The sequence below is a fragment of the Carettochelys insculpta genome, chromosome 1 (genome assembly GCF_033958435.1).
Source record: "Carettochelys insculpta isolate YL-2023 chromosome 1, ASM3395843v1, whole genome shotgun sequence".
NCBI classification, from domain to species: domain Eukaryota; kingdom Metazoa; phylum Chordata; order Testudines; family Carettochelyidae; genus Carettochelys; species Carettochelys insculpta.
Window position 1 is genome coordinate 228920360 of NC_134137.1, and position 14663 is coordinate 228935022.

At 40.0% G+C, this 14663-nt stretch overlaps 1 protein-coding gene across 1 annotated transcript in view; it reads right to left on the reverse strand.

Moving 5' to 3' along the window:
• Positions 1 to 14663, reverse strand: part of SPAG17 (sperm associated antigen 17) — a 232801-nt gene that overhangs the window by 130177 nt on the left and 87961 nt on the right. Inside the window, exons 10-13 of the mRNA XM_074983588.1 lie at positions 6198 to 6316; positions 3349 to 3486; positions 3143 to 3256; positions 968 to 1118 (exon numbers count right to left, since the gene is read on the reverse strand). Of these exons, the coding sequence (XP_074839689.1) occupies positions 968 to 1118; positions 3143 to 3256; positions 3349 to 3486; positions 6198 to 6316 (522 nt within the window). The remainder of the gene's footprint in view (positions 1 to 967; positions 1119 to 3142; positions 3257 to 3348; positions 3487 to 6197; positions 6317 to 14663) is intronic.

Below are 14663 nucleotides of genomic sequence, written 5' to 3' on the forward strand. Positions count from 1 at the left end.
AAATAGCCTATTTCGATGTCGCAACATCGAAATAAGCTATTTCGAAGTTGGGTGCACGTGTAGACGTAGCCGTAGACGTTTATTCATCGAAATAGCCTATTTCGATGTCGCAACATCGAAATAAGCTATTTCGAAGTTGGGTGCACGTGTAGACGTAGCCTAGAAGAATAGGGAATTGCAGAGACAATTTTTGGAGAAATAACTTTATCATAATAACTAAACAATGTAACTATTGTAGATACTATAGTACTGTTAACATGGGCAGCTCAACAAGTACACAATGAAAAAAAGCAGTTCTGTAGTACCTTAAAGACTAATACTATTACTTACTAGCTAATAACTTCCGTAGTACAGATCCACTTCTTCAGATCACGTGGATATGTCCCACGAAAGCTCATCACCTAATAAATAACATTGTTAGTCTTTAAGGTGCTACAGGACTGTGCGTGCTTTGTTTTGTGAAGATACAGACTAACATGGCTACCCCTTTGAGATAAAAAGAAAGCCACGTTTTTTTACTAGCAATCCTTCCAGTTAGAGACAAATTTCTTTCTTGATCAAAAAAGTTCTTTATAAACAAATACATTATATATTTCTGTGCTTCCCAATATCTGTTCTGTTCACTAGAACCAGAACTAGTAATCTGTGTTACTGATATTGTTGTCTCAACTTAATACTGAGCTTATGTGCTTGAGTGAGTCCTGATATGTTGCTAATGCCTAATTGTCAATCACACAGTCTCTAACAAGCAGTGTAACCTGGTCTATTCATAACCACGGACCTGAAGTTTGGTGCTAGGCCAACCTCCATGACAGGATGCACAAAGTATACGAAAGGTGATGAACACTGCTGGTACAGTGAATATCTTACATGGATAAAATGAGACAGTGGCCCCCCAAAAGTGGGTTCCAACTGTCTCATAGGAACTTGTCAACAAAAAATGAAATAATATTAATAAAAAATTTACCACTGGTGCAATAATGCATGAGCTCATGCACTCTGGCCAAGCGTTTAGTGTTACTCCCAGGAGAAGGAAGGGGGAACTGAAGAAGTTCCACCAGTGGCAGCTTGTCCATCATATCATGCTCCATCTTTTCTAGGTTTAAGCCCCTTTGGACCTGAAGCAAAGAGTAATAAGGACAAAAGCAAAGTAAACTTTCATAACAAAGGGGTTTTTCATTTAAATAACTATGGCACACAACTTCACCACCCAAACTCCACACACATATGCTATGCTTTACTTTACTTTGAAATTAATGGGATTTAAGAATATGCTTAAAGTTGACCTTATGCTCAAAATGCTTTACTGTATCAGTACCTTTATGTAGAAGATTAAATCACAAAACAGAAAAGCAACCCTGTAGCTCCTTAAAGACTAACAATATTATTTATTAGGTAATGAGCTTTTGTGGGACAGACCCACTTCTTCAGATCTGGAGATAACTGATGACTGAGAAGAGGAGAATTTAAAAGCAAGACAGAAAAAAATGAAATAAAAACTGACAAATCAGGCAGATAGGGCAGAAGGAGGGGAGGGAAAAGGGGAAGAAAAAATGCATCTGCAAGTGTCTATTAAGTGGGATGCCTGTGGTCACTGTGAATATCAAAGGTGGGGAAACTGTCCTTGTAATGCATAAGGTAATTGATAACTTCGTTGAGTCTGAGGTTATAGGTATCAAACTTGAAAATAAATTCCAATTCAAATGTCTCCCTTTGTAATTTGGTGTTAAAGTATTCTCACTATTTTCCAGATCTGAAGAAGTAGGTCTGTCCCATGAAAGCTCATCACCTAATAATTCATACTGTTAGTCTTTAAGATGCGACAGGACTGCCTTCTTGTTTTGTGAAGATACAGACTAACCTGACTCTCTCTTTAAGATTAAATCAGTTATTGTTTACCTTCCTCATTGTGATGGAGTGAAAATATACCAAAGGAAAAGAACATAATTGAAGGCACGATTAACTGATATTTGCTAACGATCACAACATTATTTGCCACTTAGCCAGCATATGAGTTTTTTTTCTTGGAATGTAGAAAATATTTATTGATTTAGTCTGTCAGGCTGCAAAGGATACTTTTGCATTAATCTTTCCTTTCCACATATTCTTAGTTGGTCTATATTACTATCTGCCATCATTATAACCAAGAAATCATACACCTCACTTTTGGTCTTTAAAATCAACATGATCATGGATTTAAAGAACTGTACTGACTTTATGTTTCTCTATTTTGTTCAGTTTTGGTTTATCTTATTTTTACTATTACAGTCTGTCTTCTGTATTACTTTTAATACCTTTTTCCTGTACCATCTCTTCCAAACCTGTTCCTTCCTCTTTATTTTGTACTACCTTGATTATTTGGGTCTCAGTCAAATCCTGTATTGATTACTGCAACTGCCTCCTCTTTACCTGCCCAAAATGTCTCTCCAACATGCTTCTACTAAAAATATCTTCCTCACCCATGACTCAACCATGTCATCTTCCTTTTGCTTGAAACCCTTCATTGCCTTACAAGTATAATTTGCATTACACTTTTAACTGTAGATTTACTCTACACTTCTGCCTGCATCATTTCTTGATAACTATTGCTGCCTTGCCTAGGTGCTCCAGTCTGCCCATTTAGTTCACCTTAATGCACTTTGGTGTTCTTCTCCAGTAAACTGTTCTGTGCCTTTTTGTGTGCTTCCCCACCTATATTTTTCCATACTTTCTAATCCATTTCATTCTAGTTGCTATACCACATGTATCATTTGGTATCTCAGTGCCTAAAGAAACCATAGTTTCCTCAGAATAATAACCCTCAATCTCAGGGGTGGCCCAAAGTGAAGCCTACAGAGTTTTACAATGTATGATGTATTCTACATCATTTATATGGAGCTAAATGTCCACGTAAAGAGGGTGGCCAACCCACACAGTTCAATATGATACATGATATGGTGGGATCTGTAGTATCCATGGGTGGCCACAATCTGCTCCTTTTTAAGTAAACTAAGTACAGCCTTTGGATTCCTGGCAAGTGGCTAATGTGGCCACCAGTTGAGCACAGTTTGAATTCTCCTGCTCTAACTTCTAAAAGAAAAATTCTAAGTAAATGCCTTCTCTGTAGACTTTAAAATTGTTGATATAAGACAAAGTATTGTACCTTTAGCAGATGCAGCCTCTGAGACAAAATATCATGATAGTTTAAAAGAAGTGGCCATTTAGGGACCACAGTCTCTTCTTCAATGTCATTAGGAAAGAAGGAATTGCAGAGATTCTATTAAACAAGAAAAGGGCACAATCATTAAATATTAAAACGGAGGTTTATTCAGCTAGCAAGGAAATGTGAAGGTAAAAAACAATGCAGACCTTTTTTTCACTCTCAGAAAGTGCAAGAGAGGGAAGGATAGAGACTATATGCTCTGCGAGGCTATGATCCAGTCCATCTGCTCGTGGTTTTGGGACCACCAGACTTGGTGGTGTATGACCTTCTTCAGCTGCAATGACCTACCAAGTAGAGAACATATTAGGTGTCAACTATAGCATTGATCTATACTTAGATTAAGGATACATCTATACTTACTGGGCCTTCAACGTGTTGCGATGGATCTTCTGGAGTTTGATTTTGCCATGTGTGTGAAGATGCAGCAAAATCAGTTTCTCTTGGCTCAGCTGTCGACTCTGGTACTCCATACTATTGCATGGAGTAAGGGATGTCGGCATAAGCCCAAAGAGTCCTGATCTATACTAGGGAACAAAGATGATCCTAATACATTGATTCCAGCTGTGCTAATGGCATAGCTAAAATTGCGTTTCTGGGATTTGGTTTGTTCTCTAGTGTAGACCAGGAGTAAGCTAAGGGTGTATTAGAGATTCCATTATAATTGCTGTATTCACAAGAAGATAGTTTTGCTGAAAGTACTTGTTTCCTCGTGGAATTCTCAACTATTTCCAGAAGAAAAACATGTTAAGAGTTTTAACGCACACTGATCATTTTAAACTGGCTACACATCACAAGTTGAACCTTTCTTAGTTGTCTTCACTAAGGACAATTTTCCAAGCTAAAATGCAAATAAATTAATAATTATAAATCAGGAACATTAGTCATGTTTATAAAAAAGTTTCATTTCTTAAATAGTAAGGTTCACAATTTTACAATGATTTTTCAGTCTGTTTGTAGATTGAAGGCAGAACTTACACCTGACAGTCAATGTCATAGATATATGCCCCTCCAGGTGACAAGCCTGGATGTTATCATCCACAGATATGAGGAAAATTGTATCCTTCTGAAAAGAACACATTTTTATGACGGATATAACTTAAATAACTTTATAACTATACTGCAGCGCATGGAAACTTTTTAAGTGTATTGTGTCTGTGGACTTTATTACTTGGAGAACGGAAGTTTTTGGACTAACGTATGACTTTTCCTATCTTCCAGCATCATTAAAGTCTATAGATGTTACATTGGGAGTTTATAAGAACAAAAAGCAGTAAAGTAGCACTTTAAAGACTAGCAAAATATTTTATTAGGTGAGCTTTCGTTTATAAGCTGTGTGCAGTTGGGAAAGTAAAAATTAGCCTCAGGTAGAATCAACACTAGTATGCATGCAGGCTGTGTCCTGTTTCACTGAGGATTAATAGGCATGACATCCTCCCAAAAAATGTCAGCCTGCCAGCTTTGCAATATCTGAATATTGCAGAGAGAACCTAGAAACTGCCTGTTTTCTTCTTAATGTTTAACTAGTTAACAAATTAAATTGTATTTTACATCCCTAGCTTCAACTTGCAGCCACTGGAACATGTTACAGCTTTCTCTGCTAGATCGAAGAGCCCAGGGAAAATATGCAAGGGTGCACAGGGGGCCACAAGCACCCTGCCAGCATCCGCCCCCATCACCTTAGTCATGTCAGAACTGTGCCACTTCCAGTAAGTGTGAGGGTACTCCCCATCCTTCCATGAAGTTGCACAGTCTGAGAGCAGTATGAGCTTCATGGTCTGTGCCTTTCTGGGGCAGGTTACAGAAGAGTTAAGGGTTTGAATTAGGAATTACTGGGTGAAATTCTATGGCCAGTGTTAATACAGGAGATCAGACTACATGATCATAAGCATCTCTTCTGGCCTTAAAAATCTATGAATCTAAGTGCCTCAGGGAGAAGAGGAAGCCTACCACAATCCAGGTGACTCAGTTTGGTAACCCAGTCCAAAGGTTTAGTACATATCCAGCTACATTAAAGTCCAACTGAATCAAAAATTTAACTTTGGGTTTTGATCCTCCAGTTCTAAAGTTCTGTAGGAAGGAAGGCTGTAAACCTTATTTGTTGCTGCAGAAACAGAACAAAATTTGCTGACCATTCATTACGTGGAGCTTCAATGAGCCAGTGATGGGCAAGTCTGAGTCCTGTCTTCAGAACTACAAATGCAAGGTTCAATGTACACTGTTTGGAAACATTCCCTAAAAAGCTAAAGGGCTACAAACCATTTCTAAGACCCAGATGCAATGTGAAATTATGAAATTATTATTTTTGCTGGGATCACATTTGCAATTTTTTGTTGGCATTGGCCAATGACAGCAGGCAGGATACTGAGCTAGATGGACTTTTGGTCTTACCCAGTATGACCGTTCTTACATTCTTATGGAGGAGCTCATGTCCCACAAAAAGAAAAGTTGATACAGTATTAGTGATCATTTTCATTTTGCCCTTGTATTATGTGCTGCTTTTGACAATCTTGAGACAAAACACTCACCAGCAGTTACTGTGGGCTAGATTAAATTTAGCGCTTACTCAATCATGTAGAGGAGCAAGGACCTTCATTCCTCTGCTTCACTGAGAAAGTGTTGTTTAAATTGCAGTTCTGACTATTGAGAGTGGTGAAAAGTCCTGGGACTTCATATCCTACTACTCTTCTCTATGAAAAAGTGGAAGGGAAGGGACATATTGGACTGGGGAGCAGCAGGAACCTTGGAATAGGTTGCTAGGTACATAGTGGGAGTAAGCTGAATCCTAAAAAAGAATGAATAAAACCTAACTCCTCTGAACCAAGGGAAAGCAGAGGATCCTTTGAGTCACAATTCCTTTCTACTGCTCCTTCCTGGGTGATACAGCTATGTCTGTTATTTGGGGATGAACCTGACTGACTTGTCGCTAACTGATCAATTTACTATAACAGTGTTTAGCCTGAATGATGGGTGTGAATTAATATGAAAATACACTTACCTGTTCCAACATGCAGTTAATTATCAAAGGAACAGAAATGAATTCTTCAGGAATCTGACATAGCAAGTCATAGTAATACCTCATGTCCACATAAGGAGGCAGAAAAGAACCTTCTTCCTCTGCTGTAGAAAGCAGAAACAACACATTGAGGTCTGGCTGTGTCTGTTAGTGTTCCCTTGACTTTGACTAGTAAGACTTTCCTGATTTAATTCTTTGAGTCTCTCTTATTATGTGCCTGAGTTATGCCTGTGGCAATGTTTTAAGAATATATAAGGAATGAACTTAATACTTAAAGCCTCTATTGCTTAGTGCACAGTGGTGAATTCAGCTCTTGACATATCTCCTATCTTTATCTTAATTTATTGTCAGTAGAAGACCAGTAAGTCTATAATAAAAGAAGGATTATTATATCCAAAATTCAGGATATTCAGCATTTTGGTGACATATCACATAATAACCAATACAAAATGCAGCCATGTGTCTCTACACATATAAAACAGTGCAATGTAAACATAAATCAGTAGTACATGGTTCAGCTAATTCATACTAACTCAAGAAGTAGGAAAATTCATTTACAAGCACTCATGATGAAAAAAATTCGACGTGCTATGGGCTCAGTTGCAAGCTGCCTTCTGTGTCCATGCAGGAGAGTAATGTCGTGTATGGTATCCCCTTGCGTGAGCATCTGCACTTTCAGTCTGCATGCTGGGTGGAGAACAGTTGCTGTGAAGTTGCTACTGGCCCCTGCATGCATGGATGTGGAATGCTTTGCCCCCTGCTTCCAGTACACCAGTCACCATAGTTCAGCCAACAGAAACTCACATCAGGCTGGTGCAACTTACCCTTGGAAGAAGGGGCGAGCAGATACTGATTTGTAACTCTGAATCATTATTTAATCCTTGGTCTGCTCCTGGTGCAGCGCAAATAGGTGCTTATCTTGAGTCAGTGGAGAATGTAGCAAGACCACATACGTAAAGCTTGCATTGTAATGTATAATCAATAGCAAAAAGCTATGTAAATACAGAGTTAAGGTTTGGTGTTATGTCACTCCATTGCAAAACTCAAACTTCTGGCTAGGGAAAGAAGGGAAACAGCTGATCAAGCATCCAGGTGAAAGCAGCAGGGAGGGACAGCAATTAATTAATGAGGGGGAGCTTATCTCATGGCCAGCATGCTGGCAGGACTTTTAAAAAGCCTTCCCAGTCAGGGAAGGAGGCGGGAGTGAGACAGACAGATGGACGGATGGATGGATGTAGGGTTTGGACAAGACAGCAGTGGGAGGAAATTTCTTGAAGGAGGAGTGTCTGGACTCCCCTCCCCTGGTGAGATTGAAAGCCCTGACTATGGCTAGGGGAGAAAAACTGCTCAACCAGCCTAGACAGAGGTGGTGCAGCTTAACTCCTCCTCTCTCCCCCACCCAGAAGGAGAGGTGCAAGCCCCAGGTACAATACAGGGGGTACCCTGCCACAACTATTAAAAAGCAAAAGGGGGAAAAACAGTTGCCCATTTCATCTTCCTTCTATTTCCCTCATGCTGGCAGCAGCCAATGGGAATTATTTACATGCATTCTCAAGGTAGTCAGTCTGTTGGGTGAACCTACACTAAATGTTAGAGCTGTAGCTGAGCCTGCTTGATAAAAGTTTGTTTGTTGATATGAGGACATGTGTGAATTACTCTGAGGTGTGTGCACCACAGTTTTGATTATGATATAAAAAATCTAGGCCAAGCCGGAATGAACAAACATCTCAAACAGGTTATTAAGGGAAGGCAAAAGGCTATGGGGAACGAAAAAAGGAAGTTGTCACCAAGGAAAGCTATCTCGGAAGTGAAAAAGTGGAGGGATAAAGTGAGAACTGCCAAAAGTGAAACAGAACTAGACCTTGCAAAGGAAATTAAAACTAATAATAGAAGGTTCTTTTACCCATATAAAGAAGAAGAAATCAAGGAAAGAACAAGGAGGACCAAAAAGTACTGAAGATGGGGTGGCAAAGATAATTTAGATATGGGCCAACATGTTAAAGAATACTGGGCCTCAGTTTTTCATAAGGATAACGAGCATCTTGGGAACAGTGGCAATATGGCTAAAAAAACAAGGATATGGAAGTAAAAATTACATCATCTGAGGAGGCAGCCAAATTCAAACAGCTTAATTTGAACAAATAGGGCAGTCTGGATAGTCTCCATTTAAGAATATTAAAGAATCTGGCACATGAAATTGCAAGCCCAACAGAAAGGATTTTTAATACATCCGTACACTCAGGGAGGCCATACCCTATAACTGGAGAATTTCAAATACAGTACCTATTTTTAATGGGAAAAAGCCACCAGGGAAACTACACGCCTATTAATTTGACCAACTGTATGCAAGGTCTTATAACAAATTTTCAAAGACAGTAATTAAAGAGAAAGAGGTAAGTGGTATTTGGGATAAAATAAAACATGGTTTTACAAAAGACAGATCATAGACCAACTTGCTTTCTCTCTTTGAGAAGACAAATTTTTTTGACAAAGGAAATGCAACAGATCTAATCTACCTGGGTTTCACTATGACACAGTTCCACTTGGTGAATTATTAGTTAAATTTGAGACGATAGGGATTAATGTGAGAATCCAAAGGTGGGTAAAGAACTGGTTAAATGAGAGATACAAGGAGTCATGCTGAAAGATGAAGTGTTGGCTGGAGGGAAGTTATTAGCGGAGTTCCCCAAGGCTCAACTTGGGACCAATCTTAATATTTTCAGTAATGACCTTGGCACAAAAAGTGAGAGTTCAGTAATAAAATATCCGTATGACACAAAATTGGGAGATATTGCCAATATTTAGGAGGCTTGGGAATATCATAAAAAGAAATCTGGACAGCCTTGAAAGCTGGTGTACTAGAAATGGGATGAAATTTAATAGTGCAAAGTGCAAGGTCACACGCACAGGGAGTAACAACATCTGGAATATCACGTGCAATTCTGGTCTCCAATGTCTAAGAAAGATGAATTTCAAACTGGAAAAGGTACAGAAAAGGGATACTAGGATGACCAGAGGAATGTCTCAAGAGAGGAGACTTAAGGAGCTTGGCTTGTTTAGCCTAACAAAATAAAGGCTGAGGTGAGATGTGATTCCTCTCTATAAATATATCAGAGCACCAAACACCAGGGAGGAAGAAGAATGAAGTTAAGAGCCAATGTTGCCCAAGAACAAATGTATATAAGCTGGCTGTCAATAAGTTTCAATCTGAAATTAGATGAGGATTTCTAACCAGGAAGGGAGTAAATTTCTGGAATAGCCTTCCCAGCGGAGCAACAGTGGCAGGGGCATGAGTTGTTCTATGACAGAGCTTGATACTTAGGGGATGGTATGATGAGGTCCTGACCAACAGTGGCCAACTTCTACTAGGAAATATCTCCACCAGCTGGAGATGGGCACTTGATGAGAAGGGCTCTGAGTTACTACAAATAATTCTTTCCCAGATGTGTGGCTGGTGGATCCTGCCCACATGCTTAGGGTCTAGCTGATCACCATATTTGGGGTCAGGAAGAAATGTTTTTTGGGTCAGACTGGCAGAATCTTTGAGGGGTTTTCACCTTTGTCTGCAATTTGAGAAGACTCTTGGGACAGAGTAAAGGTTGAAAGGAAGCACTATATATGGGAAATAATCTTGACCAATTAAGTACTAAACAACTTATTGTGAGACAGGTGAAATGCAACATAAAAGTATTTGTTCTGAAGCTCAAGGAATGAGAACCAATCCCACCAACACAACAAAGGAATTATAGCTGCAAGGATAATCATTCTGAGTTTGCAAATGTATGATTTTGGAACCACTTTGTAGATTTAGACCAAGTCTGACCCCTGTTCTGTTGTCGGGCAAGACAATTCTTGGAATAAAATCCCTTTCCCTTGTGCTGAAACTGTGTGTATGGTCCCTAAACATAAAAAAAGGAGATGACTTCCAGTTTCAGCATGTGGGTCCTTGAACAGAAAGGGGAGTGGTAGTAGGTGCCGGGGAAGGTAGTGAAAGAGATGTAGTGACCCAAGCTTATAATCTCCAATGCATTCGCCTGACGTAATTGGCTCCTAAGTAGATTGAAAATAGAAGAGAGAGTATCCAAAGGAGGGGAGCAGGGTACAGTGGTGTAGTTACAGCTTCATGACATGGTTGTTCCAGACCTACAGCCAACACATCAAAATTGCCATTTTGATGAGGAGGAGTATCATGAATGAATGCCTGTAAAGGGTTAAATCCAGAGAGAGTGGGTTCTCTGTTGGCGAGCAGCCAGGTCAGACAATGGGAAGAGAAACAAGGATCTTTTTAATTGAAACAGTTATCTGATGGAGAGTTCTTTTCTTTTGTGTGGCCAGAGAAGAGAGACACAGAAGCCTATGCAGGTTTAAGGAATTCAGTAAACATCCAGGCCACAAGGAAATCTGGGCATGCATATATTTAAGTAGAAAGGAAATGTTTAGTCAGACACAATCAGGTTATTTTTTTAATTTTGGATTTGGTGCAGGACTTTTCAGGCTGGCTGATATGCACACCCTCCTCCCCCACTGTACATCGTAACTTTTAAACTGCATCTCAGGGATGTAATCCTCTATGCTTTCATCTATTTTTTTAGTTGCTCTGCAACACTTGGCAACCAAGCTTTATCTTATATATCTTTTGTTTTTGTTAATAAATCACCTTTTTTTGTAAGGCAATGATTTGATTCCTGTGTCCTAGAGAAGAATCTCTGTGTATGCATGTCTAAGACTGAAAGGTCATCTATCTGATTGCAGCTTAATTTCTTCCTCTTTGTTTCAAGCTGTCTCCTAAGAGACAGTTACGAGCTTGGGGTTACCCCACAGGGAAACATCCCAAGTGTGTCTTCCTGGGTTTTAAAGAGGGTTTCTTCTCACTTGGGTGGTGGCAGCTACCTCCCAGGGAAAGGGAATCTGTGAATATGGGAAGCTTTTAAGCAGAAGCCCATAGAGGCAAGATATTTTTCAGATCTCTTGTAGGCCCCCACCTTCTGCACCTGGAGTGTCAGAGCAGGGAACAGCCTTGATGAGATAGCTGAAGGTTAGATGGCATTGAAATAGGGGGCTTCTTTCTCTGGAATCTTTTTTTTCTTTTTGGACTCCTTAGTAGATCTTTGAAATTCAGAAAACTGAATGGGGGTGGGATCTCTACACCTTTTAGAATCTACTAAACATTTGTTTACTTACAGGTACATAATCCCTAATGAATCTTAAGATGGCCTTGGAATCTGCAGGGTGGGCAGTGATAGATCGATGGATTCAGCTACGAGTTCGGAATCTATCAAAAGAGACATAATTTGGAAAACAGTCTGGGGAAACCAGGATGCTCAATGGAAAATAACTGCTGTAGAAATAGAATGAGCCACAATGTTACCTAAATTTAAGGAAGCCTGCAATGTGCTTCTACCCAGTAGCTGATCTTCAGTAATAATAGCCTGGAATTCTCAGTAAAGGCCGTGAACTTATAATAATTGGTATTATTTTGTTATAAGAGCCTAGAAATTTGCAATCCTAAATCAAAGGGTTGCAAATGATTAGCACTTACGGTCAAAAAAGTCACAGTATTTTTAATCCTTATTGCATGGTATTGATTTAGCATGGTGCTATCTGCCACTTTAATTTATAGCTTCTCAACTAGTGATTTAGGTAAAGGATGTGAAAATAAAAATGCAGAATTTGTGGCTGGAACTTAATACTTTTTATTGGCACATTTGTACATTAATGGAATCATTACCTGAATCTGCCAAAGGGTTTTGGAAGAATCTGAGGGGGTCTCTTTTTAGCAAGTCCACTTGAGCAGACAATAAGATTGTGCTGGTACTCTTGGGATCTCCTCCAAGGGATCTATAAGAAATCTGTAATACATTTCATTAATCCTTGACCTTGTTTAAAATCATCCCCTAGAGAAGACAGAGGAGGCATAACTCCTCATCTGGACAAGATGAGGAGATATTAGTTAGACATTAGCTAGACATTGGAGTAAATTCTTTGTCTGTTCTCGTCTTTTGTTCCTCAGATGATTCCTGTGACTGGGCGGGTTGAAGATGAGTAAATGGAGTGATAGACTGTCTGCTTGGGGGTCCCTCAACAAAGACAATGGGCTCATGAAAATTGCTATTGCTAGGAAGCCCAAAGATCCCAATATGGTCACTGAAGATGTATACCGGTCATAGAAGGTCGCATCAAATGTGGCTTGAAGCAGTAAGAAGGGACACAAGATTGCCTCATTTGCAGTGCCTTTCTTTCCATGAAGGTGCCAATGAGGGTGTCTCCCTCATAGTATGCAAAAAACTCCTGCACTGCGATTTGGGAATCTGAAGAGAATTCCTCACCATCTAAATGACGAGCCCTACCAAACTCAGAGGTTGTTGGAAAATCAAGTGATACTGTGGAGAGGTTCAATCTCAGTCACCATGCCAATCTCGGTAGCCACAGAAACTCCACTAAAACAGGAGACTCCAATTTGTTTGAGACAAATAATTTTTTGGGTATCTAAAGTTTTGTGGCACCAGATTGTTTTGTGTCAGCTCAAATCTCAGTTCCACAGCCAGTGCCAATGGCAGAGTCTGTTCAGGTAGGTCCTGGGTGGTGCAGGTTACTGGTAGCCAAGAAAATGGCTGCTCAGAGCACACCAAGATGCCAGATTTCCTGCCAGTATCAAAGGACTCATGTAGGTATTAAATGTGGTGAAGGGGATGTAAGTACCACTATTTAGATATGCATCATTTAAACTTTTTCACAGCTTGATTACACTTGTGCAGCTCCCCAGGCATGTTTAGTATCATGACTTTTAGAAGAGCTCAGTGAGCTAGATGCAGAAATGGTACCAATCCAAGCCTTGAGCCTCAGTAATACCTAGATTAGGACCTGAGGTTTCCAACACTGTTTTATCTTGACAAGACTGAGGTTTTTTTTGAAGAAGGCTCCTTGTGAGCAGAATCAGAGGGGTAGCTGTGTTAGTCTGTAGCCACAAAAACAATGCAAAGTGATATGGCACCTTAAAGACTAACAGATTTGTTTGGGCATAAGCTTTCATGAGCAACTGAGGAAGTGGGTTTCTGCTCAGAAAAGCTTATGACCAAATCTGTTAATCTTTACGGTGCACAGGACTCCTCATTGTTCTTGTGAGGAGAATTACTCCTCTTAGGGAAGATTCATACCTGCTCTTATTGTCAGGTCTAGATTAATGCAATCTACATACTCATGGGGCAATATGCTTGCTTGGAGGCTGATGGACAAGGGGATCTCTTGGCCTAGATCCGAGGCCAGATAAAGGGAATGTGCCATCATCAGAAGCTAAAGTCTTATCTACCAGTTCTTCCTAGATCTGCTTTTAAATGCTGAATAGATGTAGACTTTTTAGGGATCTGTGTATCTCCCAAACAGTGAAGACACCAGGAAATGAGGAATATATACCACCAAGCAGGATAGAAGCCAGGCAGGTGAAGTAATACTTGAATCCTGCAGATCTTTGCTTATGTCAGAGATGAGGGGACTCTTGCAAATGGACCACTTGAGGGAAAGAAGTATGAAGCAAGTCAATCACAGAAAATAAAACATACAAAATAAAGATGTAAATATGTGCATTGCCTAACTGAACGGTAGAAGCTAAACTTGAATGATAGACACAGACGGGCAACACACTCTGTTTCAGGCAGAGACAGTTGAGGAGGAATTGAGGACAGTTTGTTCATTCAGCTCTATTTATTCTTGGTTGCGGACACAAAGATGTGTATGGCACATGCATGGACTGAACTAGAATTGCTGTCAAAAACCTCCAAGCAAAAGCACATGGGACCAATAGACACAAAGTGGAGCACCTACAGGGACACTACTAGAGAAAGGAGTTTTGAGTTTTGCTCAACTCAACGTTATTCAAAGGGATAATATACCATGAAGGAACCTTCACTCTGTGTTAATATAATATTTTGCCAGTGAGCTTCCTAGCTTTTTCAAAAGGAAAATACATGTTGTGTAGTTAGCAATCATTTAAACACATGTACATACAGTGTGCATGATTAGCATATTGCGACAGCCTGTCTCCTCCCATCAGCTGTGCTCCACCAGCTCTGTAGTTCCCCACTTCCCCAGCCATGCCACTGACCCATTCACTGCATTCCCCTCTCCAACATAAACTCTGTCCACTGAAGCATGTAGGACTGCCCAATGCAAGCAGGAAACGCATCTCCCTGATGTCTCCTGTTCCTGATATACTAACTTCTCCATAGCCTGATTTCCCCTTTCTACAGCTCCACTCACATGAAGTGCTTGGAGCAAAGGACAACTATGTTACAATGGAATAGTGTTCCTAGTTTTGCTGGAGGGTGGATTTTGTGGCACAGCTAGAAAGAGAAATTGCAGCTGTGATTTCTGTTCCAAGATCCTGGCAATTTTATCTTTGAGAGAAAGATCCTCTGACTCCTGTACAAAATAATTACCTCATCTTCAAGAAAC